The 25,702-nt window shown below is 47.0% G+C and overlaps 1 protein-coding gene across 2 annotated transcripts in view; it reads right to left on the bottom strand.

Moving 5' to 3' along the window:
• PLCD1 (phospholipase C delta 1) overlaps positions 1-25,702 on the bottom strand; it is a 73,648-nt gene that overhangs the window by 11,305 nt on the left and 36,641 nt on the right. For both annotated transcript variants that reach the window (XM_014609049.3, XM_014609048.3), the window contains exons 4-10: positions 19,637-19,766; positions 17,635-17,866; positions 15,921-16,122; positions 14,663-14,807; positions 13,415-13,564; positions 3,792-3,962; positions 2,355-2,511 (exon numbers count right to left, since the gene is read on the bottom strand). In XM_014609049.3, coding sequence (XP_014464535.2) covers positions 2,355-2,511; positions 3,792-3,962; positions 13,415-13,564; positions 14,663-14,807; positions 15,921-16,122; positions 17,635-17,866; positions 19,637-19,766 — 1,187 coding nt within the window. The remainder of the gene's footprint in view (positions 1-2,354; positions 2,512-3,791; positions 3,963-13,414; positions 13,565-14,662; positions 14,808-15,920; positions 16,123-17,634; positions 17,867-19,636; positions 19,767-25,702) is intronic.

Raw genomic sequence — 25,702 nt, 5'->3', positions numbered from 1 at the left:
TTGCTTTTTAATTGGCTCAGTGACACCACCTCCCTGCTGCTACTTCTCATGGAGGCAGAGCTGACCAAAGAGACTGATACCCATGCATGCTGAGTGCCTTCTCACCCCCACCTGACCATCAAGAGCAGGCTAGTGGCCTCTCCAAAGTGGGCTCTGCTCCGCCTGGCAAACTGAATCCACTGTCATCCGCATACAGTTCCCATTGCAGAGACCTTGGGAGGAGGAGATGCCTCAGAAGTTTCCCTCCTTTTTCAAATGAAAAATCACAGCCACTTACATGAAAAACTTGATTCTAAGAGTCAAGCTCATCCAGTCTGGCAACAGAAACCCACCACATAACCTCCAAGTCCAGTCTTAATAGGACATGCCATTTAAGACACCATTTCCTCTCCCAGATAGTAGTGGGGTGCAAAGCTTCATTAACCAATTTGATTCAGAGAAGATTCGGCCCGATTCGGAGGCCAAATCACCGAATCCGAATCAAATCAGGGGACCAAAAAAACCCTCTAAATTGATTCAGAAAAGATTCAGAGATTTTAAGGCAGTCTTGCAGGGAAACCGAAACTGAGAAGGGGAGGAGGCGGGGGGGGGAAGACTGACATCTGTAGCTGGCCAGTGACTGTGATCTTTCCCTGAGTCCCCTTCCAATCACAGTGCTCTGGGGGAGGGACATAGAAATAGCACATAAGCTTCTGTCTGCAGCCTTCTTGTGCCTTTTGTGACCTGTTTCTGCCTCAGCACTGGGAAGGCCCCCTCTTACAGGCTACCATCCCTGCTGGTCTCATCCCGCTGTGCCACACACAGTCACAACTGACAAGTTTTGCTTGTCAGCATCTTGAGGTACAGTTTCCCAGAAATCCCTGCACCTATCTCTATGAAACCTGGCAAGCCTCATGCCCTCAGAAGGGGTTACCATCCCTGCTGTTTTCATCCAAATCTGCCTTAACACACATATGTGACATAAGTTTTGGTTTCAGCAGTTTGAGGTGCAATTTCCCAGAAACCCCTGCACCTATCTCCTTGAAACTTTGCAGGCTTTGTGCCCTCATAAGGGGCTACCATCCCTGCTGTTTTCACCTAAATCTGACAAAAATGACAAAGTTATAGGTATTTCAGTGATTCCCCATTATAGTCTATGCTTGAATCACCGAATCTCTCCAAATCAGTGACGAATCTTCCAAAGCCGATTCAGCCATATTGATTTGGGACAGTGATCTGAATCTCTGAATCAAATCACCGTTCTCTGAATCAGTTGAATCCGAATCAAATACTTCCCTATTTGCACGGGCCTACCAGATAGTGCTCAAGGGACATTAAAGGAGCAGGACAGTCTATCAAGCAGCACAAGCAGATACGATAACAAAGCCATGGCCAACTCCAAGACTTAATGAGGGTCCCTGGTTCACACACGATGGCCACTAGGCTGCACAGTGACCAAGAATACTAAATGCCTTGTTACACATTCATTTTGGGCATCTTCTGGAGGCTTAACCCCTGGACTGGCTGCATGTTAACACCTTTAAGTAGTTTGAAGCACTTATTACATGGCTCAAAGTTACACCACTCCAGGGCAGGATTATCTCTTGATCCACATAACTCAGCTTCTGTTTCGTTAAAGTGTAGCCACTCCCCGCCAATGTGTTGCTCAAGTTGGAGGTGTGACAACCCCTTCTATTCCAGCTAAATAGGAACTGCCTTTATCAGTGTAGGGCAGGAGTGGGCAAAATGTGGCTCACAGGCCCACGGGACCCCTAAAAAAATTTTTTTAATTAAAATTTATGTGCCCCTGGCTGCCTGTAATGCGGCCCTTGATGGCTTGCCAAAACTTAATAACCAGCCACCCACCTGAAATAATTGCCCACCCCTGGTGTAGGGCCTATGAATCCCAGCTGTACCAGTAAAGACCTATTGCACAGAGCTGAAATAAATCTGCCCAGCAGGGGTCAGTGGTGTGTGCATATTACTCACACACACACATATATGCACACGCACACACGTGCACATATAAAAAGTTGCTATGGCTAAAATATACCCTCAAGATACTACTCACGAATGACAAAAGTTCAGGAGATCTAGGAAGCTGCATGGGAGCTCTCAGGTCATCCAGCACAAAGCACTGAACAGTGGGGAGCCACCACTTACATTTTAAAGAGACACGGTCAACTCATTTTTATAATTTAAGACACTACCAGCTATGTAGGAAAGGGTTCTATTTTTCAGGATGCTGTCCCTTTAAAAGACACCTTCCTGGACAAAGGCCATGGAAAGTGGACACAACACCCAAGCTCCCCAGGGCATGAACCCATGTAACAAGGGAAATCAAGAAGCCTGTTGACAAAGCAGGACAGACGCACCTGACTCCTGTGCTAATCTCAAGCCTTTGCTTTCAACGAAGGATGACATCTCATAGAAAGCTTGGGACTGGCGGCTCTCCTCAAATCCGGTGAAGTGAACGCTCCTGCAGTAGATGACTGTGTCAGACAGCTCCTTGGCCAGCGTTAGCTTGTCACTCTGGAAACAAGAAAGCAAGAGGGTTGGACTTTTTCCCATGCACCTGCTCACGGCTGCAAGCCACAGATGTGCTGGAGTCACTGGGGAAGGGCACTGGAGCTTCACTTATCTTTTGAAGTGGAGATTTAGTTTCCCACAAATTTAAACATCAAAAACGCTTATTGTGCCCAGGCTTTATCTCCTATCCCAGGCCTGGCTGCTTCTAGGACAGCACGAATGACAGATCAATAGTCACACCTTTGGCATAGGCAAAGCCCTTCCCAGGAAAGGAAGCCCCTGGCTGGCTGTGCAATTCTTGGTGCATCCATTTACTTATTATTGCCCACTCTTCTGTCCCCGAAGGGCTGGAGCTCTAATAACCCTCAAACCCTAAGCGTGCATGTGAACTCTACATAAGTTTAACATAGCAATTGCTTTGCTGTCCCAGTCCCCTTGTTTTGAAGTCATGGCAGCTGTCTCATTGTGCAGGGGAGAATCCCTGCCCTGGGCTTTCTGCAGCTTGGTGACTAGCGCATTTTCTTTGTACCTCGGGGTCACAGGCCTTGTCTTCAGTCATCAGGAAATTGCCCCACATGACTGTCAGTCATGCAAACCAAAAGAGCTGACTTGGCTGGGACTATGGGGAAAGAAAAGGTACCATTCATTGTGGCCACCATACCAACATCAAGTTGGCGTTAGAAGAGCTGCAGATTACAAATTCAATGATGGAAGCTACAACTAGCAAACTTCCCCCTGCATCCCATAGCAGGATACTAAACCACTTGCTCAAGGTCACAAAGAGTATTCAGTGGCAGGGCAGGACATTGAGCTGGTGGCTCTCAGGTCCCAGGCTATCTTCCCAAATGCCTTGTCTGGACATGATCAGTGTTCGAAGATAAAGGACCAAGTTCTGTGCCTGGTGCATCATTGAGAGCTACAGGCATCTGCCTAAGGGCAGAGCTCTGAAGTAAGCCCCAGGGTTGTTAATTTGGCACTGTCTGCCTGAAAAGGTTATGCTATGCTCCAGGATGGACTTTGGTGGACCTACACTAAGCTATAACACTTGAATATCTGGTGCCACCAAGAGAAATTTGTTTAATTTTCTTCTTGTCAAGCATTGTTCTAATCCCAGTGGAGAAATGGGTCATTTTTACGGTTCTCCAACCTGGACTATGCCAAAAAAGTGCCAATGTGAGATTTTCAGGCCTTCTGAAACCTGGACAGCCAAGATCTAGCTTATGGCCCTTCTTATCCCCAGAGACTTCCCCCCATTCAGTGATCCAGGCCCTGCTTTCACTTACCTTCTCGGTTTGCTCTATTTCTTTCTTCACAACTTCATCTTCAATCTCGGCTGCTTCGTCCTCATCAGAGACATACTCAGCCTCCACGTGGTTATTATTCCCATTGGCCCCTGCAGTGTCCTCCAGCCTGTTCAGCTTCTTCCCTTTCACCAGGATCTTCCCCTTTAATTGCTACAGAAAGAGGTGTTGCAGAAAGAGGCCTTAAGTCAGAGTAGAAGCTGGTCTGACTTGTAAAGAAAGTGAAGGTAAAGCTGATTAGCAACTTACAGGATGTGGGCTACTCAAGTTCATCAGTCAGTGGTTATTTTACCTAGAAATCCAGCTAACAGCTATCAGTCCCACAAATCTTTATCCTAGTTCTTACCCTGAGACCTCCAAGAACAACAGCCAAGTCCCACCCTGTCCACAGAACCCAACCATCTCAACACGTTCCTGTCCAAACATCTTAGCTTATTCCCAGAAACATGGGGTATGATCTCTCTCAGTTTGACGGACCTGACTACCAAGCTCATTAAAGGCCATAATAAGCCAAAAAAGCCGAGTGGATGGAGAACATGACTGAGAATAGGGCACAGGGGAGCTATTCCTAGTCCTGTTACTGCCTCACTGTGTGATCTTAGGCAAGTCACTTAACCTCCCCGTGCCTCTACTTCCACATCTGGGTGGGTGAGTGGGGGCATTTATCGACACGGCCTTATGAAGTGCTCTGGCAACTGAAAAGCACCAATAAGTGGGAGCATTCACTAAGAGAGGCAGACTCCTTTAAACAGGTTAAATCCAATAAGTGCTGGATAGGGGTGAGCGAAACGGGCAGTATTTGATTTGGATTCGGCCCAATTTGGGGAACAGTGATTCGACTCACTGATTCAGATCACTGTCCCGGTTTGATTCAACTGAATCTGAATCTGAAGATTCGATTCTGATTTAGAGAATCAGCGATTTGGCCATCCACCTTGAAGTACATAGAAAAAACATATAAAGCTGTGTCTATGACCAAATCGTCGAATCTCTCTGAATCGATTCAGAGGCTTCTGATTCAATTCAGAGAGATTAATGGGTCTCCTGATACCATTTGGATTTGGAGATTCAGCAACCGAATTGGACTGAATGTCCTCTGAATCGAATCAGCGACCAAAGCTTCGCACAGCCCTAGTGCTGGATCCCTCAGCTGGTGCAGGGCAGCACGTTCCAGTGGGGCAAAGCCCGTTTCCACCACCTGAGTTGGCCCTAGAAACACAAATTATATCTAACGCCACCTCTCATCCACTCCTTTTCAACAGCAACATGCTTCTGCTAGTAAAACTGGGCAAATGACACAGACTTAAGTGTGAGCAATGTCCAGGTGGCACCTGGCTCTACTGGAGACGATCGCATTGCTGTCCCTACAGCGACAGCCTAGAAGGGGCCTCTGGGGACATTGAATTCAGTCCTCTGCAGTCACAGGAAATTGCTAACCCAGGGAACAGCCAACAGCACCATTTTGACCCTTCCTCCAAGAGCAACTCATGCACAGATCACCTGGCAGATGCAAGACAGAGGTGATACTGGTGGGCAGAGGTAGTTTTGCAGCTACAATCAGTCAATTCAGCCCACAGGCAGGAATACTTTTGAACTCCTCCACTCCCATTGAATTCAGCGGGAGCTTTACCACTGGCGTGGCTCAGCACCCTCAATGCTGGGTGCACTCATATCCATGGGGCACAGTGGTTTGCTTATTCCCCCCAGGCAAGGTGGAGTCCCAGCAATGGCCAATACAATAACTTCAGTTTTGTATGGCACTATCCCTCCTTTGGTGAGTCCCCGCTCTTGTGTGTTCCTGCTCTTCTTAAACGACAAGGCTGTAGTGAACGGGGGGATCTTTGTAAAGTGATAAAGCAAGGCTGGATGAACGTGAGATTTTCTTTTTGTGATCAAAAGCAAATTGCGCCGAGACCAGCCTGACCCCAACATCCTGTCAAGTTGCAGGAGATTTCATTGGCCCCATTGTGAAACTGGTTGAACTGCCATTCGGCACGAGACGCTGAGGAAGGGGCCGCACATATTTTTCTTAAGATAGCACAAGGCATCTGTTTACTTTGGAAGAATTTCCCAGCAGCCGCACAATAGCTGCTGGCAGGAGGATACCAGTTACTGGGCGACATCGAACAGGAACCAGAAGTCCCAGATGAATGTATAGAGCAGACTAATCTCATCGCCACCAGTCTCACGCAACCCTGCGGGCTCCACAAGTCTCAGCTGGGCAGATCCCATCACTTGCCAGGCCTCTGCTTCTTAGCACGTGAAAAGGAATCAGCATGTTGATCCTTGCCCTCAATCCTGGCATCCATTATGGGATCCAGTTCAATGCTGTCACTCTATGCACCTTGTCTCTCTATGATCCCTTTACCCCTTGCACTTCTGCAGAGCTAATCCTCTCTGTCCTTTACAAAATACAAATGTTACAGGTGAAATTCAGCCCTGCCCCAAGGCCTATGGACAACTGCAAGCCCCACTGGAGCCCTCAGCAGAGGGTGGTTCATGCTGGCATTTCATGCAGAGGAGAACATCCCTCTCCTAGTCCAAGGGCTTACCCCCATGCAGTCTCTGGACCAGCCTTTCTTGCCTCTACTATATGTAAAGCTAGGTGTTGTTACTGTCTGGTTATTGCCTCTCTCCCTCATTCATTCTCCATCTCTGCAACCCTGGCTTTTAACCATGTGGCTCCTTCGATGCAGGAACTTCAAGCCTCATTTCCCAGAAAGAGGAAGGACGGTCACATGTCTAGATCATGGTATCGAAGCGGGAAGGCCTGATTTCAGTTTGCCCAAATCATGTAATTCCTCAGCTCTCTGTCTGTACAAAGGGAATAATAATCCTTCCCCATTTCTTGAAGTTTTTATAGCAAGACCAGGCACCTTTGGGTCGGCCTCAGTTATCGACCTGATGCAGGAGTCACTGAAAGAGGCCTTATGGTCCTCTTATGTATTGGTCTGCCTCATGTATTGTGCAGGAAGTCAGACTGTGGGTCCTTTGGGGACTACTGTGCCAAAATATCAATGTCCTCCCCCTCATAGTGCACAAAGTGGCCAGCAGGCCACTTTGTGCACTATGTACGCTCCATTTTGAGAACCTACATGGCATTTAGGTGGTGTGCTGCATAGGAGTGAGCTTCACTTTATAATTTAGCCAGATAAACTACCAACTGCTAACTTAGCCATACAAAGTGCTTTAGGCTCCAGTTGTATATAAGTTTCCTTGCTCTATAAAAGTTGCTGTGAATCTTATTTCCATGAGGTATCTGTACTGAGCATCGGCACCTGGTATTCAGCATGGCTGTTAAAAAGCAGAGATGGTGCTATCCTGATTTTGCAGTGCTTTTCTCCTGTAATGAGGTTTTAAAACATAAACTCTTGTTATGCCATTCTTGGTTTGCCTCCACGTGGTATTCAATACTTCTCACCTAACCACATCTGTGGTATTAAATAATATTGCTCACATCTGAGGGGACAGAGAATCAGCTCATCTCCTCACCTCCATACAGCATATCCTTTGTGCATATCCTATCCTTTACATGCCTATCCTAAGGCATTTAAAAGCCTCAGTGCTCCTGAAATGCCTAAATAAATATTCCATGACCGGACCACAAAACCCACCCATTTTACCTGTGGGAGGCCTAAAGTCAAATGCAGCCCAATAAATCTTATCACCCAACCTACAGCCTCTTAGAAGGCAAACTGGAATAGGTGCCAGGGATACGCAGCATCGCAGTAGTAGGGAGAGTTGCACCTCTGGCCCCTTTTATTGAGTACACCCTGCTGAGGTCCTGGACCTCGGGCCTTTCCACCCTTGGCATGGGCTTCTGCACTTCTACCCTTCTTTAACTCGGTCTCAGGCTGGAGAATGGCATTGTCCATCATCCTCCTTAAATCAATGCAATGGTTATTGTGAAGTTGGAACAAACCCTTAGGGAAAAAAGGGCTTTTAAACAATCTACATCCATCTATCTTACCTGAGGGCTACCATGCCCCCAAGTTAACCCAAGCAGCACTATCTCCATCAGGCAACAGCATTTCAGTCTGATTCTTCAACACAACTACCTTCCTGGACCAGAGACAGCTCCTTTTTAAATCTGCGGGGGATCTTTTGCTGTCGCATGTATTCAGGCCTTTTCCTCTCCTGACATGGTCCCCTAACAGGTTTCTGCTGTTTGCTGAGAAGCAGCTTACCCTGAGCCATTCACTCCCTCCCTGCTCGTTTTTCCCAACACCGTATTGATCTAAGCCAGTCTACCCGTGCAGCAAACAGCCTGACAACCCAGTCAACCTGCAAGATTGATGTGTGATTGCAGAACAGCTTCACACTCATTGCGCGCAGGCCAGTGGGATCATCCAGGCTGACCTCTTGGATATCACAGGGCAGGGAACTGCATGTAGCTCTGCCACTAGCTTAACCAGCCTTAGGGGATGGGCACACCAGCAAGTGAAAGGAGGGCGGGCAGTCACTGTGTCCGATGCTCCATGATAGCATGCTCTTATCCTGCAGTTACTGAAGCTATGCTGCAATAGCTTTGGGGGCTAAAGTGCTATGGATTCACTTTCATTCACACCAGGGGAAAAAGCATGCACACGGACCAGCTGACACACCAACATCCTGTCTTTCTGTGCCCCACAGTGACTTCTCTGCAGACCCGACCCTGACTCGCCTGGCTTCTCAACTGCTGTGGATTCAGATGGGAACTGAAACAGCAATTGCAAAACGGTCCATGGCACGACTGGGGCATCTGTGCAGTTGTGTGAGGAAGCAAGATGCAGTCACGTGTCTTCCAGCATGAAGGAAGTGGGCAGAAGTATTATGAACAAGCTGCCATCTAGACAGTAGGGGCTCGGGGCAGTCACTGGGAGGGGAGCTGGTGTTAGTCAAGGTAGGAGGTTATCCCACTAAAGGCCTATCCCTCCCTCCACGAGCACTGCAACAGGAGCCCCCCACTTGATCCAACAGGGAAAGGCAAGGATAGGCAGTATTTATGAGGCCTCTTCAATATTGAACTTATTTGATTCATCGCAAAAGGCAGCAAGGACTTTAATGAGTGCTTTGTTTCACCTCCGCGCTCCGAGCCAGCTATGCCGCTTTCTGCATGCTCTCTAGCTAGAAGGAGTCACTGCTGAGTTATTGAGCCATTCTAGTCTCATTATTTCCAGAAGTGTTTTTTGGCAATGGAAGGGAACAAAAGACAGGGCACCTTTCAGAGAGGCTATGAAGTGACTAGACTTTGCTCTCCGGTAAAACGATGTTTTCCTCCCAAGAGGATATTTGCACTGCAATAAAGGAAATGCTTGAAAAAGCTAGAGTGCTTCACCATGGAAACCTCAGAGGAACAATGTCTGCAGGGAAAAGGAAAGTTTTCTCCAGTGCAAATAAATACGCTGGATGTAGGAACCGACACACCATTTACACAGCACAAGTCCTCCACCCACTGGGGTCCATGATGGTGGAGTAAAGAGAGGCTGCAAAGGAAAAGCCCATCCCCTTTTCCCATAACCAGGTTGTATGGCCTGTGATATCAGCTGGTCCAGCCCCTCAAGACTATCACTGTCATTTGGCCTTCAGCCCAGCCTGGGGATGTTGGCTGGGGCTGAGCGGTACGCGGGTGGCACAGTGCCGGCAGGCTGCCCTGTTCAGTCCCTGCAGAGCCCGAGCACGAACGGGACAGAGGGGCTGGCCCCGACCCCCAGATGAGGTAAATGGCATGGCCAGAAGCAGTCATTTGGATTGCTTGGCAGCACAGGGATAGTGTCAGTAAAGATCTGCAAGGCTAGGACCCAAGAAATGAGCCACAGGTCTTGGGCGGCAGTGTAAGTTATTAGGTGTGAGTCTAAACCGTGTACCCCCTTCACACAGGCTAAAACACCAGAGTGAACACACTTTCTAATGCTGCTGCTTCTGCTGTTTTTCCATGACTGTCTAACTGCTTTCCAGTGATGGACTCCACCCTTTTCTAATAAAGAAAAATCATGCCCCCTGGGATTTTCCTCTTGCCAGCTTGACTAGGAAGTGCAAAACCAAAGAGACCTTTTATATAACGGCTCTAAACTATTTTTCTATAACAGTCATCAGTGCAGCCCTTACACAGGACTCCTGAGTGCACATGCTAGACTGGCAGGAAAAGGACAAGAGAAAATAACAGAGGAGAATTCGTTTTATCCCAGCATTTTTGCTTCTTTTACAATGGGATGGGCCAATTCTTCCTCTGATGTCAATCAGCACTCCAGTGACTTTGTACAGTTTTATATCAGCTGAGGTTCTGGCTCGCCGCCTAATGCAAGCAGCCAGATGGCAGCTCAGGAAGGGAAAATGGAAAAAAAAATGGGAAAAATGTCTTTGAGGGGTGGGTGGGGTGGGGAGGCAGGCATTCCTCCCTGTTTTATGTCTTGTTCTAAAATCATGTTATAGGGCTACAGAGAGTTACAGCATTTGGAAAAGCAATCAGCTGGTTTTCATGATCCTGCACAAAGACAGAGCCAGCATGGTATGGGACCTCTCAAAGGCCTGCTTTTCCAGCTCAGTAACCTCTACCTGCTAACATCCGAGATGGCTCTGGGGCGTGTTGTGTCCTGGCACAGTCCACGCTTTATGGAAACCCTCCGCAGCACTGCAAAGGTCTCAGTAAAGCAACATGGTTATTGTTATAATTATATATTCATGATAATAGTAATGATGGTAATAGTGATAATCATAGTACACTAGTGCTGTGGTCCAGTCAAGTGCAGAGTCTAATTGTGCTGGGCACTGCATAAACCTAAGGATGACACTTCTAAATCAGCAAATTAACAAAAAATCATTAGAGAAAAGCAGAAACCATATATTGAAGAAGTTTTAGATATGTTTGTCTGCTTTCCCCTCTCCTCTTCATCTCTTATGTGTCCATCATTCTCATCCTATCTACTAACTCCCACGGCTAGACCTGAGCAGAGTTTTGGAGAATAATTTATTTGCTGAAAACATGCAGCTTTATTCAGATACAGCTGGAATTCAGCAAATAGCTTAGGTCAACAATTCAGGGAGGGGAAGAGTATGACCAAAATCAAACCATTTCATGTTTACATCTTTCAAAAGCAGAAATGTTTTTATGCTTGGTTTCAAAGGAGTAAAAGAACCCCACAACGAAAACCAACATTTTGGTCAACTAGAATTGAACTTCTCCCCTTCTTCCCCCCTGCCTCTCCTTCATCCCTGTAATTTTGCTGAGAAAACCAGGTCAATTTTGTTTTAGAGCAACCTGAAACATTTTTTTTTTGTTTCAGTCAATGAACCGAAGTATTGGGCATTTGCATTACTGTACATTTGCATTGCCTTCTGGCCCAGGGGAACTCGGGGTAATAATAATAATAGCTAAAAAAGACATTAAAATATGTGTTTAATCTAACGTTACTTTTGCTACTTTATCTTCTCCTGCACAAGTTGCTGTTTCAGAATGAGGTTTCAATACCATGTAAATGGGCCAGATTTTCAGCTGGCACACATCTGTGTAGCCTTTAGTGTCTTCTTACCTGTGGAAGGGAACAGGGCATATGCATGCACCTGTTTTTAGCAACCCGGAGAGCAGCCAACCAAGGGCCCAAGAGTTTCTTATTCACTGAGCTCTCTCTTCACTGTTCAGTTGGGTGGTAGGTCCCTGCCTCCCCCATCACACACAGGAGGGGCTGGGATTCAGGTTACCAGTCTCATGGGCTGCTTTGAGATGCAGGGGCACATGCCAGAGGCAAAGGCTATCCACGCAGAGGTCATTTGCACCCAGCTCCCATCCTCCTTGGCCTCCTTTGGCAACACAGCCCCTATAAGAGCCATGTTCTCTTGTAACTCCCCCAAGTACAAGGGATCTCAAGCCCCTGCTCAGTGGGAGGGGAGTCAATAGCATGACATTTTGCTGTCACTTGTCCTGATTTTCTCCCTGCCTCCGGGGGCAGAATGAAATCAATGTAGCATAACCAGGGTTATCTCTAGCTATTTTGCCGTCTTGGGCAAAATACGTTTTTGCTGCTCCCTCTCTCGCTTTACTGTAACTGTGATGACCAGGTTTTCCCATGGGGGGAGCAGGGCAACTCATGCTCCCCAAATATGTGCATGGGGCAGGGGCAGGTGCAAGCTGCAGGGCTCAAGCTCACCGCTGCCCTCTCCCAGGGCCTCCATAGCCCAGTGAGTGGGACCCAGCGCTGCGGGGCAGATCGGGGCCAGGCGGGGAAGCTCCTTGCTGCTGCAAGCTCCGTGCTGCCCTGGCAAAGCATCCCCTGCCCACCCGGCAGCAGCATGGGTGGTGGCACCTGGCTGTGCTTCTCACGGTTGCAGGGCACACAGGGGACACTTCACCAGGGCAGTGCAGAGCTTGCAGCAGCAAGGAGCTTCCCCACCTGGTCCCGCTCTGCCCTGCCACGCCAGGTCCCGCTTGCTGGGGGCAGAAGCTGCTGCAGGGGGCAGGGGGCTGCGGACCTTGGTCCCTAACCCCATAGCCCTGGCAGGGCTGGGGGCAGGGGCTGTGGGTGGGGGGTGAGGGGCTGGGGAAGCTGTAGAGAGGCGGGATGGGGTGAGGGAGTGAGGGGCACCAGCAGAGCGGGTGGGTTGTGGGTGGGGAGTGCAGGGCCTGGACCTTCATTTTGTGAGCTAAGAGGGCAGGGGGAGCTCTGATTTTCCATGATAAAAAACCCCAAAATCAAACCCCAACATTTATAGGTATTTAGAATTTATTTTCTTGTAGTGATTGAGGCTCTGGAAGGCTTCCAAACTGCTTTAAAACTGTAAATATATCAAGAAAATATTGTGTTTGACTGATACCTCTCTCTCTATATATATATCTATATATAGCTATAGTGGCCTTTCATTTTAATCATGGATTTGGCATTTTTAATCAGAAAATGTGTGATTTTTTTTATCAGAGATTTTGCCATTTTTTAACAGGGAAAACCAGGATCCCTGGTGATGACTAATTAGAAGCCCTGGATCATTAATCACTTCTAGAAATGCAGCCAGTCCAGTTCGACTGCCTTGCCCTGAGCCACTGTCCCATTTGTCCCTAGGCCAGGCCGACCCTGAGCATGGCTGGCGCTGCAGCTCTCTCTCCTCTCTAAACACAGGTCTCGGTGCAGAGCAGAGCTCCCGAGCATCAAAAGGGGCACCAGGCCAAGCAAAGCTTTCTTTTCTCAGTACTAGAAAATGCCAGTCATCTCCTGCATCATCAAGCAGTGGCCAGTTCAAGTGCATAGAGGAAACTCCTAGCCACTCTTCTCAAGCAGCCAAGCTTCTCTGCATGTGCAGTATAACTAATGAGGGCAGCTCAAACACTCTGAAGATGCTGGACCTTTAAAGGTCATATTAATCAATTGTAGTGTAAGCACCTGGAAAATAGACCAGTAAAGACTCAGCTGACTTTGAGGAAGAAGTCAGCTAGGAAGAAACCACTTGCTAAGAGGACTGAAGACATCATTGGGCCTCAGTAAATAGACAAGGAAGTCCCTAAACTCCACGGATCTTGCCTCGAAATGAGATGTCTCACAGACTCTTCTTACCAAGGAAAACAATATTACAGGGGCCTGCGAGGAACGTAGACAGAGGGAGATCGCAGGGCAAAGAGGCACTCGTGTGAGTCTACTCACCTCTGGCGAGGGGAAATTAGATATGTTTCCATCTACTGGTGCCATCAGCAGCATGTCTTGTAGGATGTCCTTCATGTGCTCAGCCATCTTCTTCTGCTGCTCCAGGCTACAGTGATTCTCCAAGGAAATGATCACTGGATATGGTGAGGTCTATGGCAGGAGATCAACAACCAGCATCAGTTTGGCTATTTGCAATCCCTGGCAGCACAGTGGCACAAAACTGGCTCTGAGTTTTCAAATGGCATTTTTACACTGGAAAGCAGTGTGTAAACTCCACAAGATATTAGAATTCAAAGGCATACTCCAACTTGGCCATTGCAATATTTTGGTAGCCATGTCTTACAGGTTCCCAGGCAAGGTGATCTAGATAAGGCACTGGCAAGAGACTCAGAAGACAAGGATTCATTTCCCAACTCAGCAGCCTATGCACAAACTCCCAGTGTGAGCTCAGGAAAAAATCCCTTATCCTCTCTATGCCTTGGTTCCTCAGCTGTGACCATCTAGCAAGCATTAAGATACCAAAGAAGTGCCCACTTCCTTCACTGTGCAACCTCCTCGATATTTCCTTTCCCTGTGGGAATTCTGACTGTTTCCCCTGAACATCCAGAGAGACGGAGATTGGCTGTGTGTTAAGGAAAGTGAAGAAGAAAGTCTAAGTCCTAATGAGTCCAGGCAGACCAAACGTTTGACATAAAAGTTGCCAGTGCAGGACTACTATGTAAGACAGCCAAGTCTGACTGCTAATCTCAGCCTTTTAACCCTGACCTAGAGACGAGAGGGAGTATCTCATATCTGTGATTCAAACGCACCCACGTAAGGCCACGTCGTCTGATGAAGCCATGCTAAACATGAACTGAACACCCAAGCAAACTCATCTGCCTGTGCTTCCCACTGCCTGCGTGCACTGTTCTCTAGTTATTGAGTATTGCTTTGACTGCAGAAGGGGACTGCATCCCACCATACTCAGTGCTGTACCTATGGATAATGCAAACACATCTGTGCTGCAAACAGCTCCTCATCTAGAAAATAATCCTCAGTCGCTGATTGGGATACAAGTCAGGGGACAGATATTGCAGCCCAGTGAGGGACATCTCTCAGTGAGAAATGCAGAGAGGCAGTCAGTTTGATATTTTATTATCAAAATAATAGATTATTAGAGCAAAAAGAGAAGCTGGCTGTTCTAAGCCTTTTTCCTCCCTCAATATTATAAAAGAAATGAACGGGATATCCCAGCTCCATTGTCCTTACTTTGAAAGCATAGTTCTTGATGGCCTTTATGACATCGCTGAAGAGGATCTTGGAGGTGAATGTGTAGCCATGATAAATTATAGGCTCAGAGTTGGGGCCATCCCAGCAATCCAACTCCACACAGCGGCAACCTTTGGTCAGGGCTCTGGAAACAGAAAATGCATGCACGTGGGTCTTTCTTTGCCGACCTCCCTTCAGAATAGGACTGGACAGTTCAAGATATGCTGGAGGCTGAAGGGTAGCTTGGATAAGCACAGAATGAGCGCAGGAAGCAAAGAAAAGGAGGGGAGCTCATGAGAACTGATAAGCGAGATTAGCAGTGCACAAAGAGGAAAAAGATGGCTATCAAAGACCAAAGGGGTCTACAAGCACCAGGCAACTGAAGAAGAGGAAGGCTGAGGAAGCTCCGAAATGGGAAGAATCGTTTGGAAAAGCCTGAAGGGAAGTAAAGAGAGTAGATCAGAGAGTCCCTGAGAGGCTGTCACAGTCAGCGAGGCATGGATCACGCATTTTCCTCCTGCAGATTTGAGAAGGAGTTTGCGAAGAATACTCAAAGCCGTGTCCAGTGACACAGTAATGTGAACTCTGCCATCATTTCATGAGCGCTGTGTGGCTAAATCCCTGTGCATCTCTTAGAAAGTTTGCCCAACAGGTCACATACCCTGACTCAGAAGCTCCTGACCACAAATATCAATCCTTCTCTTGGCTGATTCAGTGCTTTCCTGCCTTCAAACGTAGGCTCTATTCTATACATTTGTTAGCACGGGCCTCTGAAGCTGATGGTGCCACTTTTCTCTGCAGACTTTTGTCTCCAGTAGGCTGAATTTGTAATAATTCCCAACGTGCTTAAGGTCATCCATCCCCTATCAATGCTTCTGAGAGCCACTCATTTGGCCATAATGAAAACGAAGTTAATGTTCTTGCAAAATGTGTGCAAGCATCTAATGAGAGCAACTTACTGAGCTAAATACTATATGACACCCTCCAAGCTCAAGGAAGAGGTAGATAAAGAGCAGAGAGTGTAGGAGCCACCGGCTTGACAACAGGGACATTTTTGCTGTCTTACCAGTTCACAACCGAATCAAATTCTGCTAGTTGACAGAGGTCACCCCAACCTCCGTCCATCGCCCGTTGGCATAACAATCACCGGTCAGGTTAGACCTGCCATTGCCCAGAGATAGCGTTGACCATGCTGTTTGGGATCATGCCTGCCCATCCTATAGTGTAGCACTGTATACTGAGATCTCGTCCTCCTTACCTGATATAGGCCTCTGTGCTGCTTGGCCCTCTCAGCTGGTCCTCCATTAGATAGGTGTTGTGTGAAGATGACACCAAGTAGTGATTCAGTGGGTGGGTCATGTCCTGGTAGACTTTACCATGACTGGAGTTGAATATGTCCCCATCAGAAGACAGTAGGTACATCAGAAAACCGTCTTTGGTCATTGTCATTTGCTTCTTGGCTGTCAGATAAAGGCATAAATCAAGAGTTCAAATACAACATCCCAGTTCTGCAAGAGAAAGAGCTGTGTACCCTAACTGTGAAGGAATGAATAACTCTGTACACAAATATTTGCTGACTTCAGTGAGCTGCAGCTAAAGGCAGGATTTGGCCACAAGAATCAAAGTAAGCAACAGCAAAAGCTGTACCTCAGGAGGTGTTAGTACTTACCTCTACCTGAGAATGCTTTTGGGACCCAAAGGAAACATCTTGCTTCATCCCACCCTCACAATTCACAGACATCCACCAAACCTATTATTATCTGTAAATAGCCCTAATGTGTTAGTCAAGTGAAATGAGGTTTGCAAAGAGCAAAACCCAGATGAGCACAGTGGAGCTTGATAAGGAAGCGAACAGGTCCTCAGGCCAATCTCAAAATCATACTGACAAGATGTTGTCCCTTCTGGAGCTCAACTAGGGACAGATCAGACCCATCAAAATACAACAAAGAGGCCACAAAGTTGGGTCTCCTTGAAGTTTTCATACTACAGTGTAGATACTCATTTCATTTCCAAGCAGAGATCAATCATAGGGAAGCAGAGCTGGAAGGGCCTCAAGAGGTGATCTTGTTCATCCCCCTGCTCAAGGCAGGACCATCTCTGTCTAAAACAGCTCTGCATTTGTTCTTTTGAAAAGGAAGTCACTTGACAGCGTGCCTGAGAACCGATTTCAGTGTCTAACTCCTTCTAGGCACACAAGGGTGTTTTAAGTGTGCTCGGGTATGAAAATGTTGGGCTCAGCTTCCCTTTCTGGAAAATGGAAATGGTAACACACACTGCTGCCTTCAAAGTGCATTGAGATCCTCCGGTGTAAAGTGACACACAAGTGCTACATGCTACATAATGGTCATTAAACAATCTCCTCCCGCTGGGGATTACAGTGCCCTGTAAAACACTGCACATCAATCACTTGCCTGCTGCCTGATGCACAAAAGGAGACAAGAAATAATCAAGCCTTTCCTGTAAACCCAACACTGCTGCTAACAGTCCCTTGCAACACTGGCCCTTGAGAGATGGCCACAGCAATAGAAAGATACACCAGCCCATGGGAAGGAACAGCAGCAAAACAGTTCAGATGCCCCCAAAGCAAGCCAGGGGCTCCCCAGGCCCTCAAGTCCAATTCTCTGCACCTGAACGTAGCTATTCATCCAAAAGGGTACACAGGATTGTTCACATTGACCCTTCGCACAAGTCACAGCCACAACGATTTCTACTTAAAATAGCATCCACAGCTTTGTGGCTGTGATGTGTGAGAAAGGTCAGCATGGGGATAGAAGGACACGTGTTGCAATGGCAGGGAACCAGTTAAGCTAATAGACATTTAGGAAGAGCACCACCTCCCAGCTACAGAGGAAGATGTGAAAGAGCAGACCTTGCCCGCAGAGGGGAAAAATTCCTTCTTCCCCGACACAAGCCCAGCAACTGGCTTGGCCCCAATCACATGAACTCAAGAGCAACCAATGATGCTAACTGACCTGCTTCACTGGGCTCATATCTCTCAATCAAGGACAGTGCAGTCTCAGGGCCAGCGTCTTCTTTCTGCTGCTCTTCTTGGAGAAACTGCACCAGGCGGTCACAAGACATGGGCTCTTTCTCACTGGTGTACTTTGAGAAAATCCTATCAATCTCCTTCCTCTCAGTCAAGATCTTGTAAAATGACTCTATCTCGTCATCTTCCAAGGCTTCTGTATTAGACTTGTCACACTGCTGTAAACGTAGAGAGGAGAAGAGGTGAAAACGTCCTTTCCTTATGACATATGTCAGCCGTAATCTGCGCCAGGGCTACAAATTGTGGAACACAAAATAATTGGAAACAGTTATTTGCTGCTTCATGAGAAGGACTTGATCATTGGGTCTCGCTGACCAAGCACAAGGCCATCTTCTACCATGGAAATGCCTACAAATATCATTATTTATTACCAGTATTATCATCACTGCCCCCACCCTGGAACCCCAGTCGTTGGCCAGGATGCCACAATTTTGCTAAAAATTGCAGAACAAACACAAGGTCCCTGTCCCACGCAGTCTCTGGCCAAAAAGGTCCCCTCCCCAGCCCTGAGTGTTACAACATGTACTTGGATGCCACTGGATCACCACTATCCACCTACATTTCAGGGGCTTGTATGTACATAAAGCCACTTTCTATTCCACCAACAGGACATCTAAGTGGACGTAGATGCCTAAGAGTGATTCTATTCCATCTTCTTCAAGTCCCCAAAATCCACAAATGCAGCTACATTTGTGACACGCCATCATCTGACCCTTAAGAGTGACCCACACAAAAGCAGCGAGGAGGAACAGGACCCACCCGCCTTCGGCAATTAACTTTTTATCAGGCCAAGAGCAGGGTGGAGCTGAATGGCACGTAGGTGCCTAAGTCCTCCTGTGCACCTAACAGCTGGAACAGCATCTTCCCCTCGTGCATAAATACGGTTTGATGCCGTTCCAGATGCAAGGTGCCCTGTATACCATTAATTGCAGTTATAAGGAAAGCCTCATCCAAAACTGTTGTGCTTTTCCTGGCTTGGAAGTATCATGACACCCTGAGCTCATGCCCTCTGAGGCGCCCATCCATCCACTTAAAGCAGCAGCAGAAGGATGCGTGGGAGTTTGTTTTCCTGACTGCTTTTACCATTCAGTAGCAGCTTGAAGGGGGGAAAAGCAGTGTGTGGAATTGCCCACTTCCATTTAGTCGAATTGCAGAGCCTAGAAATTATCCACTTGTCTTTATCTCATGCAAGCAGAAGACTGGATTTCAGAAACACTAAAAACTCCATACCTGAGGATTTCCTGTTACCCCCATTAGCCCTCACTGCCTCTGCCAGCACACTCAGACTTGAGACAGTAGAGGCACAGACCCTAGAGATGTGCCTGGAGCCACTTCAGCAGCCCGTTTGCAGGGTGGCAGAGCTACCATGGGTTTTTTTTTAAATTTTAATGCATACTTTCTCCCAACTTGTACAGCTCTTTTACTTTCCAGAACCACCTTGGCATCTTCCTCCTCTGCATCACAGTGGGCAGCTGTAGAAGATGTTATTCCAGAAGGGAATCAGCCATTACACTCTGAAATCCTGACCTACTTTTGACCAAGGACACCAGCTTACTGGCATTATCCATTATCTTGTATGATGCACATAAATGTCTAATCCTCTTCTGCTTCCGCTAAGCTCCCCGACACAATGAGGAGGACAGAATCGTTCTCATACCGTGCCCCCGCTGTGATTTGTATGCACACTTTCCATTGGTTTAACTCCATTTCTTTCAGAGCCAATGTGAATTTGGCCATCTACTGACTTGGCTGCAAAACCAAGCCAAAAATAAGTGGTTTTGCAGATCCCATGTCAACGGCATAGTCCTCAGGACATCTCAGGATGCTGAGAGTTCACCCTCCCTCAGGTTTCAGCCAAATGGTGCAAAATATGGGAGATGGTGACCTCAAGCCAGCTCGTTTCTCATTAGCTTGCAAATTCCCCTTACCTGAAAGATCTCCTTGGCGTAGCTGTCATCGACTTGGATGTTGACTTCCTTCATGAAGTTCTTGAGCTCTTTAAAGCTCATCTTGTTGTCTTTGTTCTTATCAGCTTTCCGCAAGCAGGTGTGGATCCAGCTGCAAGCTGATGTAAGGAAATCCCTCCAAGTCAGCTCCTCCCTCATGTATCAGCCTTCCCGCATGAAAAAAGCATCTGACCTAAAGATTCTGAATTAAGTCCTCCGCTGATATAAAATGGCACATTGGCACGGCGACACAAGAGCTGTTGCCACCCAAGCAGCTTTTCACAGGCCCTTCCAAAACAAAAGCACAGTAAAATATAAAAGACCCAAGCAAAGGAGAGGTCTGGGGGTGTATGTGGGAGGTGGGGGAGGGATTCACCCTATTTACTTCATCTGATTCACTGAGAAGAACCTATATTTCCCTTGTACAAGAAAATGAGCATGGCCTTCAAAATGGTTACGAGATGACCAAAGAGTTGGTGAGATGGGAGGGAGTTCCCAGAAGGTGGTTTCCTCTGTGGGAGGTTGTTCATCTACTAGCATTTGTTTGAAATGATAGATGTCCACATGCTTGGATTTAAGACAAAGATTCCCCATGGGAGCACTAATATCCATCTTATAAAAGCAATGCATTTCCTACTACTGTATATTTTGAGAGATCTGTACTTATACTTCAGAAAACCTTCTTTGAAAGTCTATGACGGTGCTCTAAAAGACACCTTAAAAGGATCTCGTGGCACCCCAGAGTTGAGAATCACTGATGGAGGCTCTTCGGCCCAGATTCTCAAAGGTACTTAGGCATCTCATTCATATTTAGGTGCTAACTCCCATCGACTTCTATGCAAATGAGACTCCTAAGCAGCTTAGAGGATCTGGGATATTGTCCTGTTCAAATCCACTCTCTAATGTTTTATTCCAGCACCGAAATAAAAAAAAAATGACTTTTTAAAAGCCTGTTGGTCACAGATTGCACAATGGAGAAAAGTGGATGCCTGAAATGCAGTGAGATCTGCGAGGTGATATGCAGGCAGTTTATAAAGAGCGGTGTAGCCAGGAAGTGGAGAAAAATTGTGGGATTGCATACAAAGAGGCTGAGCAGTGGAGGGAATGAACTCCAAAGGACTGGGAAGGGGAAGAGCGGTACGGCTAGGCCTGGACCTCCAGGGACTGCCACACAACAAACTAGCGACAGGACCTGGGGCAGAACTGATGACTCCCTGGGTCTTCTTCTACCTTCTCTGCAAGGGACATCACTTATTTCAGTCCCAAAGATAATTACATTTCACATCTATTAAAAGTCCCTTTATTCTTTTTGCAAACAATTATTGTCACAAATAAGCATGGATCTGAAAGGACTTATAGAAAGGGCAAATCACACAAAGTGGGAACAGCACAGCATTTGAAGTATCTGAAACATCTGCTTCTTTTGCCCCTCCTTTTGGGTCTTTGTTACCCATGGGGTCCTCCACGTGAGCCTTGGCAGACTGGAACGTGGTGCTTTCCGGTCCTGTGGTTATATTGAGACACCACGTCTCCTGCCTTTTGTTTATAGAGGAGTCTCCGGGGTTCCTGGAGCGACCAGGCTTCCACTGAAGCCAGGCAAGAGTGCTCAGAGGATCCTGATGGAGCCCACTGAGTTTGTTCAACCCAGAAATTTGTCACATGAAACTCCGGGGACGTGATTCCAAAAAGAGAAAAAAACTGTTCCGACACAAATCCTGGAGGGGAAAGCTGCTGACATTCACAGTTCAGAGTAAGTTGTTTTCTACTCCATTGTGCAAAATATAGCAGGCGCTGAAGTCAACTGAATTTATGACTGCTTGCACAAGGACTTTATTGGGCACGACTCTATTTAAGGAAGGAACAAAAGCATCTTCAACTACTGGACCCTTTTCCTCTTTTGATTTCATACCGGTATAATATGAAGGCTGTGCTCTGTGGCCAACTCAAGAACTGCCCAGGATGTAGAGGGAGGCCAAAGCTTTGATACAGTGACAAGGTCAGACAAGGTCTCAGAAATTCAGCATTTCCACTGGCAACTGGGATAACCCTGCCCGCGACTGCTCGGTCGCCTAAGTCAAGGCTGGTGCAGTCACCATGGGGAGCCATCAGAAAGCCCAGGCGACAGGCGAGCCAGGAAGCAGAGTGTGCTCCAACCTCCATCTGACAAGTGACCCCGTAGCCGGCGTGGGAAGATTTGCTGCTTGCACATCGGCCTCTTCTCCCACGTCACTACCAAGCACTGCTGATGGGCTGACTTTGTCACAGCTCCTTTGATCTATCAAGGTGTTGGATGGCCATTACAGACCTGGAAGAGTCCTCCTGAATTATGATGTCCAATCCCCTGTTATTGCAAGCAACTATGCCATACGTCAAGAACTTACCAAGCTTCATCTTCAATTGATTTAGTTGTTTTCCCCACACTACCCCACAATCTTATGCTTCCCCTAGTTCCTTTAAATGAGGGGTCAAATATTAGTAAATGTATTGAAGAGAACAACCCAGTACTAACAGGGCAATGGACATGGGACCCAACATGTCCTTCCTCTCTATCCACTCTTCCCTCTCTTTATCCCTATACATGGCAATCATTTCTTTTAAAGACATTTAAGATTTTAAACCATCACTGCCAGGCTTCTTCACTTCAGAAAGGACTAAATTTAAATGCCAGGCTTTAATTAAACATCATCAAACCTCAAATGAGAACTACACTGCTCTGTAATGCCAGGTTAGGCTGACCAGAAATGTCCCAGATGGGAAGCCAGCAGTACACCATAATTACTCTTCCAGAAATACTGCTTCTCTATCCACCCTATCTAAATTGGATTTTCATGGGAACTTAAGCTGGTCCTTCCAAAAACAGGGAGGCACCTTTCTACACTGGAAATTACAAGCTCTGACTCATACAAATGTTGATGTCCTTTTCTTTATAATCATGTCCGCTCTGACATGGAAATATTTCAGTGGTTTAAATTTGACATGCTCCATGGACAGCTTTTTGTAGCTGGAACACCCTCCAATTTTAACCAGAATCAAAATGGCCAGGCTGCTATCATTTCTGGTGGCCCTCCAACCCTGATGTAGTTTCTACTCATGCGGAGGCCAGTACAAGGCAACATTTTTTCCCGAGCCTTCGTGAAGGCCCCTTTTCCCCCAACAAGGCGCTCAAGAGACAGCGGTAACAAAAGGGTGGTCACAAAGAGGAAGAGATGTTGAAGTAGCAGTAGCAGTGAGAGTCTGGTTTATCTGAGATTGGAGAAGAGACTGGAGAAATGCTAGAGAAGTGGCTGAGCCAAGATAAGGAAGACACAATATGTGGTTTTGAGAACAGCTTGGGTGGAAATATGGAGAAATAATGGCTGTATGTTGTAAGAGTTCAAGTAAAAGAAGGTATTTTGGAGATTGAAAGCCCCCTCTCTATCTGGGATGACATTGTGTGATATCACACAGTCCAAGCATGTCTTGAGGTTTCCATCTGCCTTTGAGTCACGTGCTTTGGTCACTATTGAAGGAGGAACTCTAGTTTGCTATTCGTCTGCTCCACTGTGGCAATTCCTAATGAAAATCAAAAGGAGGCAAAGTAGGAGATAGTGAAGCTACCAGAGACTTGTGAAAGGAGGACACAGTATTAGGAACTAAAAGAAGATAGACCTGACAGACCCTCCTTAGCTGAGAGACCACAAGAGGATTAAGGACCTTAGTAGTGCACAGAAGGGCAGTGGTCAGGGTGGTCCCTCGCTACCAAGGACTAATTGGATTAGGGAAGTCCTAATTGCTAATGAAGTATTTATTGAATGTTAGAAGCAGAGATAGAGGGAGATATCAAAAAGACACAAGGCAAGTGATATTGCACTGTGATGAGAGGACCCACTGTGATGAGACAGACCAGTTAACAGCGGGCACAGTGCCTTGTAACTGCAGGGATTGGGGCGATCAAGAAATGCACTGCTACATGCAGCAGCTATGAAGTAGGAAAAATAAAACCATTTCCCATAAAGATGAGATGTATCATTCACTCAACTGCTCTGGCTTTCCTCAGAGCTGGCCAAGCCAGTGACTTCAAGCAGAGGTGCACCTGCATGCCCCTGAGGACAGAATTGGGTTAAAGTGTTCAAAACCACGTTGTGACTTCCAAATGTCTTTGCCACCGAGCCATTTTGTTGCACTTTGTTCTTTGCAACTACTTTGCTGTTCAACTACAACTACAGACTTATCATCCAAGGTCTCTAACTAGCCAGGAGAACACTTGCAGTGGATGCACATCTACATATCTACCTTGCCTTCTGCAAATTTACGGTAGTGTGAGTGATGTTGTAGCTGCGATGGTCCAGAAATTACGCAAGGCAAGGATTTATTAGGGTGCTTCACTTGCTGTGCCGGGCTTCCTATAACCAGAGACCCGAGGAAGAATGTCTTTACATTCAAAATCTTGTCTAACTTTATCTCAACTACATAGTTGGTCCAATAAAAGAGATTACCCTTGTCCTTGCCTTCTAAAAACTTAACAGACACTTTAGGCAGGTAAACACCAAACTGCCCCCCGCCTGGACTATTTCCCCCACACAACCTCTAAATGCCCTCTAAAAGGCCTTCCAGGGTTAATTTTCAAACCAACTTTCTCCAGCTGTAATAAACATCAATCTAGGTCCTGTATTTCTACATGCTCAGCCAGCAAATAAGCAACACTAGGACTGTCCTCTCTTCACTCTCTGTGGCACAAGTGTTTGTTTCTGAATGGCATCAGGGTTTGTGCTTGCAAAGAAATAACGCTGTAAGTGAGATGCCTCTTCAAGGGCTCCCTAGGAGATTATTTGTCTAATCAAGAGCAGTATCATGAACTTCAAGAGATGTCCCAACTTCAGAGAAGAGAGCATATGATGCCACACTTTGTTGGACTTAACATCCCAGATTCCACTAAAGCGCAGCCTTGGGGGACAGTGGGCATGGGAAGGGAGAACTGCAGCATGTTGGCCGGGTTGGAGCAGCCCCGGCTGGCCGGGGGTCCAGAGGTCAGCCTGCCAGCCCGGGGTGGCTTCGACCCAGCTCAAGGTGCTACAGAAGGGCTGGCTGGGACACGAGGGTGCTCCAGTGTGGGACTAACTGGCACTGCACTGAAGTACCCTTATGCCCCAACCAGCCCCGTCAGTGCCTACATGTGCATTGCAGGGCACTAAATAATGCCGCCGCAGGGTAGTACTTGTGTTTACAAGTACTAGCCTATGGTAGCGTTTATTAGTTTACTACAGCCTAATAGGGCCGCACGTGTAGACGCAGAGCTTTACTGTGGAGCTGATTAGGCAACTCGGCAGTAAATGTCTTGTGTAGATGCAACCAGTGACTCCCAGGTTTGGTTTTGATGCTGCCTTCCTTCCCCCTCTCTTTGTCTGCGCTGTGTCTATGCAGGTACAAACTTCTGAAAAGCAGAATTTGTTTGGGAATTCATTTGATTGAGCCAATGAATGGGACCGAGATGTTAGACAAGCTTTTGGGCACAAAATGCCCTTGCTTAGGTCCTTTCCACCCAAGGCAGGGCAAAATCTTGTCTGACATCTCTCCCAACTATGCAGTTGGTCCAATAAGAGATATTACCAGTCAGTTCTTGTTCCTTGCCCATTTCCTAGGCCATCACGGCTACACTGAAACTCCTCCTTTATCCCCGACATGGAGCACCATTAATCAGTGAAACTCCGGTGATGTAAAACTGCTAGCGGAGAGGGGAGAATCTGATCCCTCAATCTGAGTTTCTGTAAAATCTCACAAACACTAAGAGGCTTTTCATTAATGGCCAAGACATGCCTGTCGTTGAGATCGCTGCACGGCTAACGAAACAACTCCCTGCCGAACCCAAAAAAGAATGACTGCTTTATCTCAAGTCCTGAATGAGGCAGTATTTTGTTTCCGGAGCTACGCAGAGCCTCAGTCCCCTCTCTCATTAGCCTAAATCCAAAGGGACTCCATTTGAGTCCCTGGCATTTACACAGAGGTAAAATCAGAGTGAGGAGACTCAGTGTCCGGCTTGTAGTGCAGAAACTGTGCAAGGAGGACTTCGTC

Source organism: Alligator mississippiensis, chromosome 5 (assembly GCF_030867095.1).
Source record: "Alligator mississippiensis isolate rAllMis1 chromosome 5, rAllMis1, whole genome shotgun sequence".
NCBI lineage: Eukaryota > Metazoa > Chordata > Crocodylia > Alligatoridae > Alligator > Alligator mississippiensis.
The sequence above is the reverse complement of the archived record's forward strand: the minus strand, read 5'-3'. Positions and strand labels throughout refer to the sequence as shown.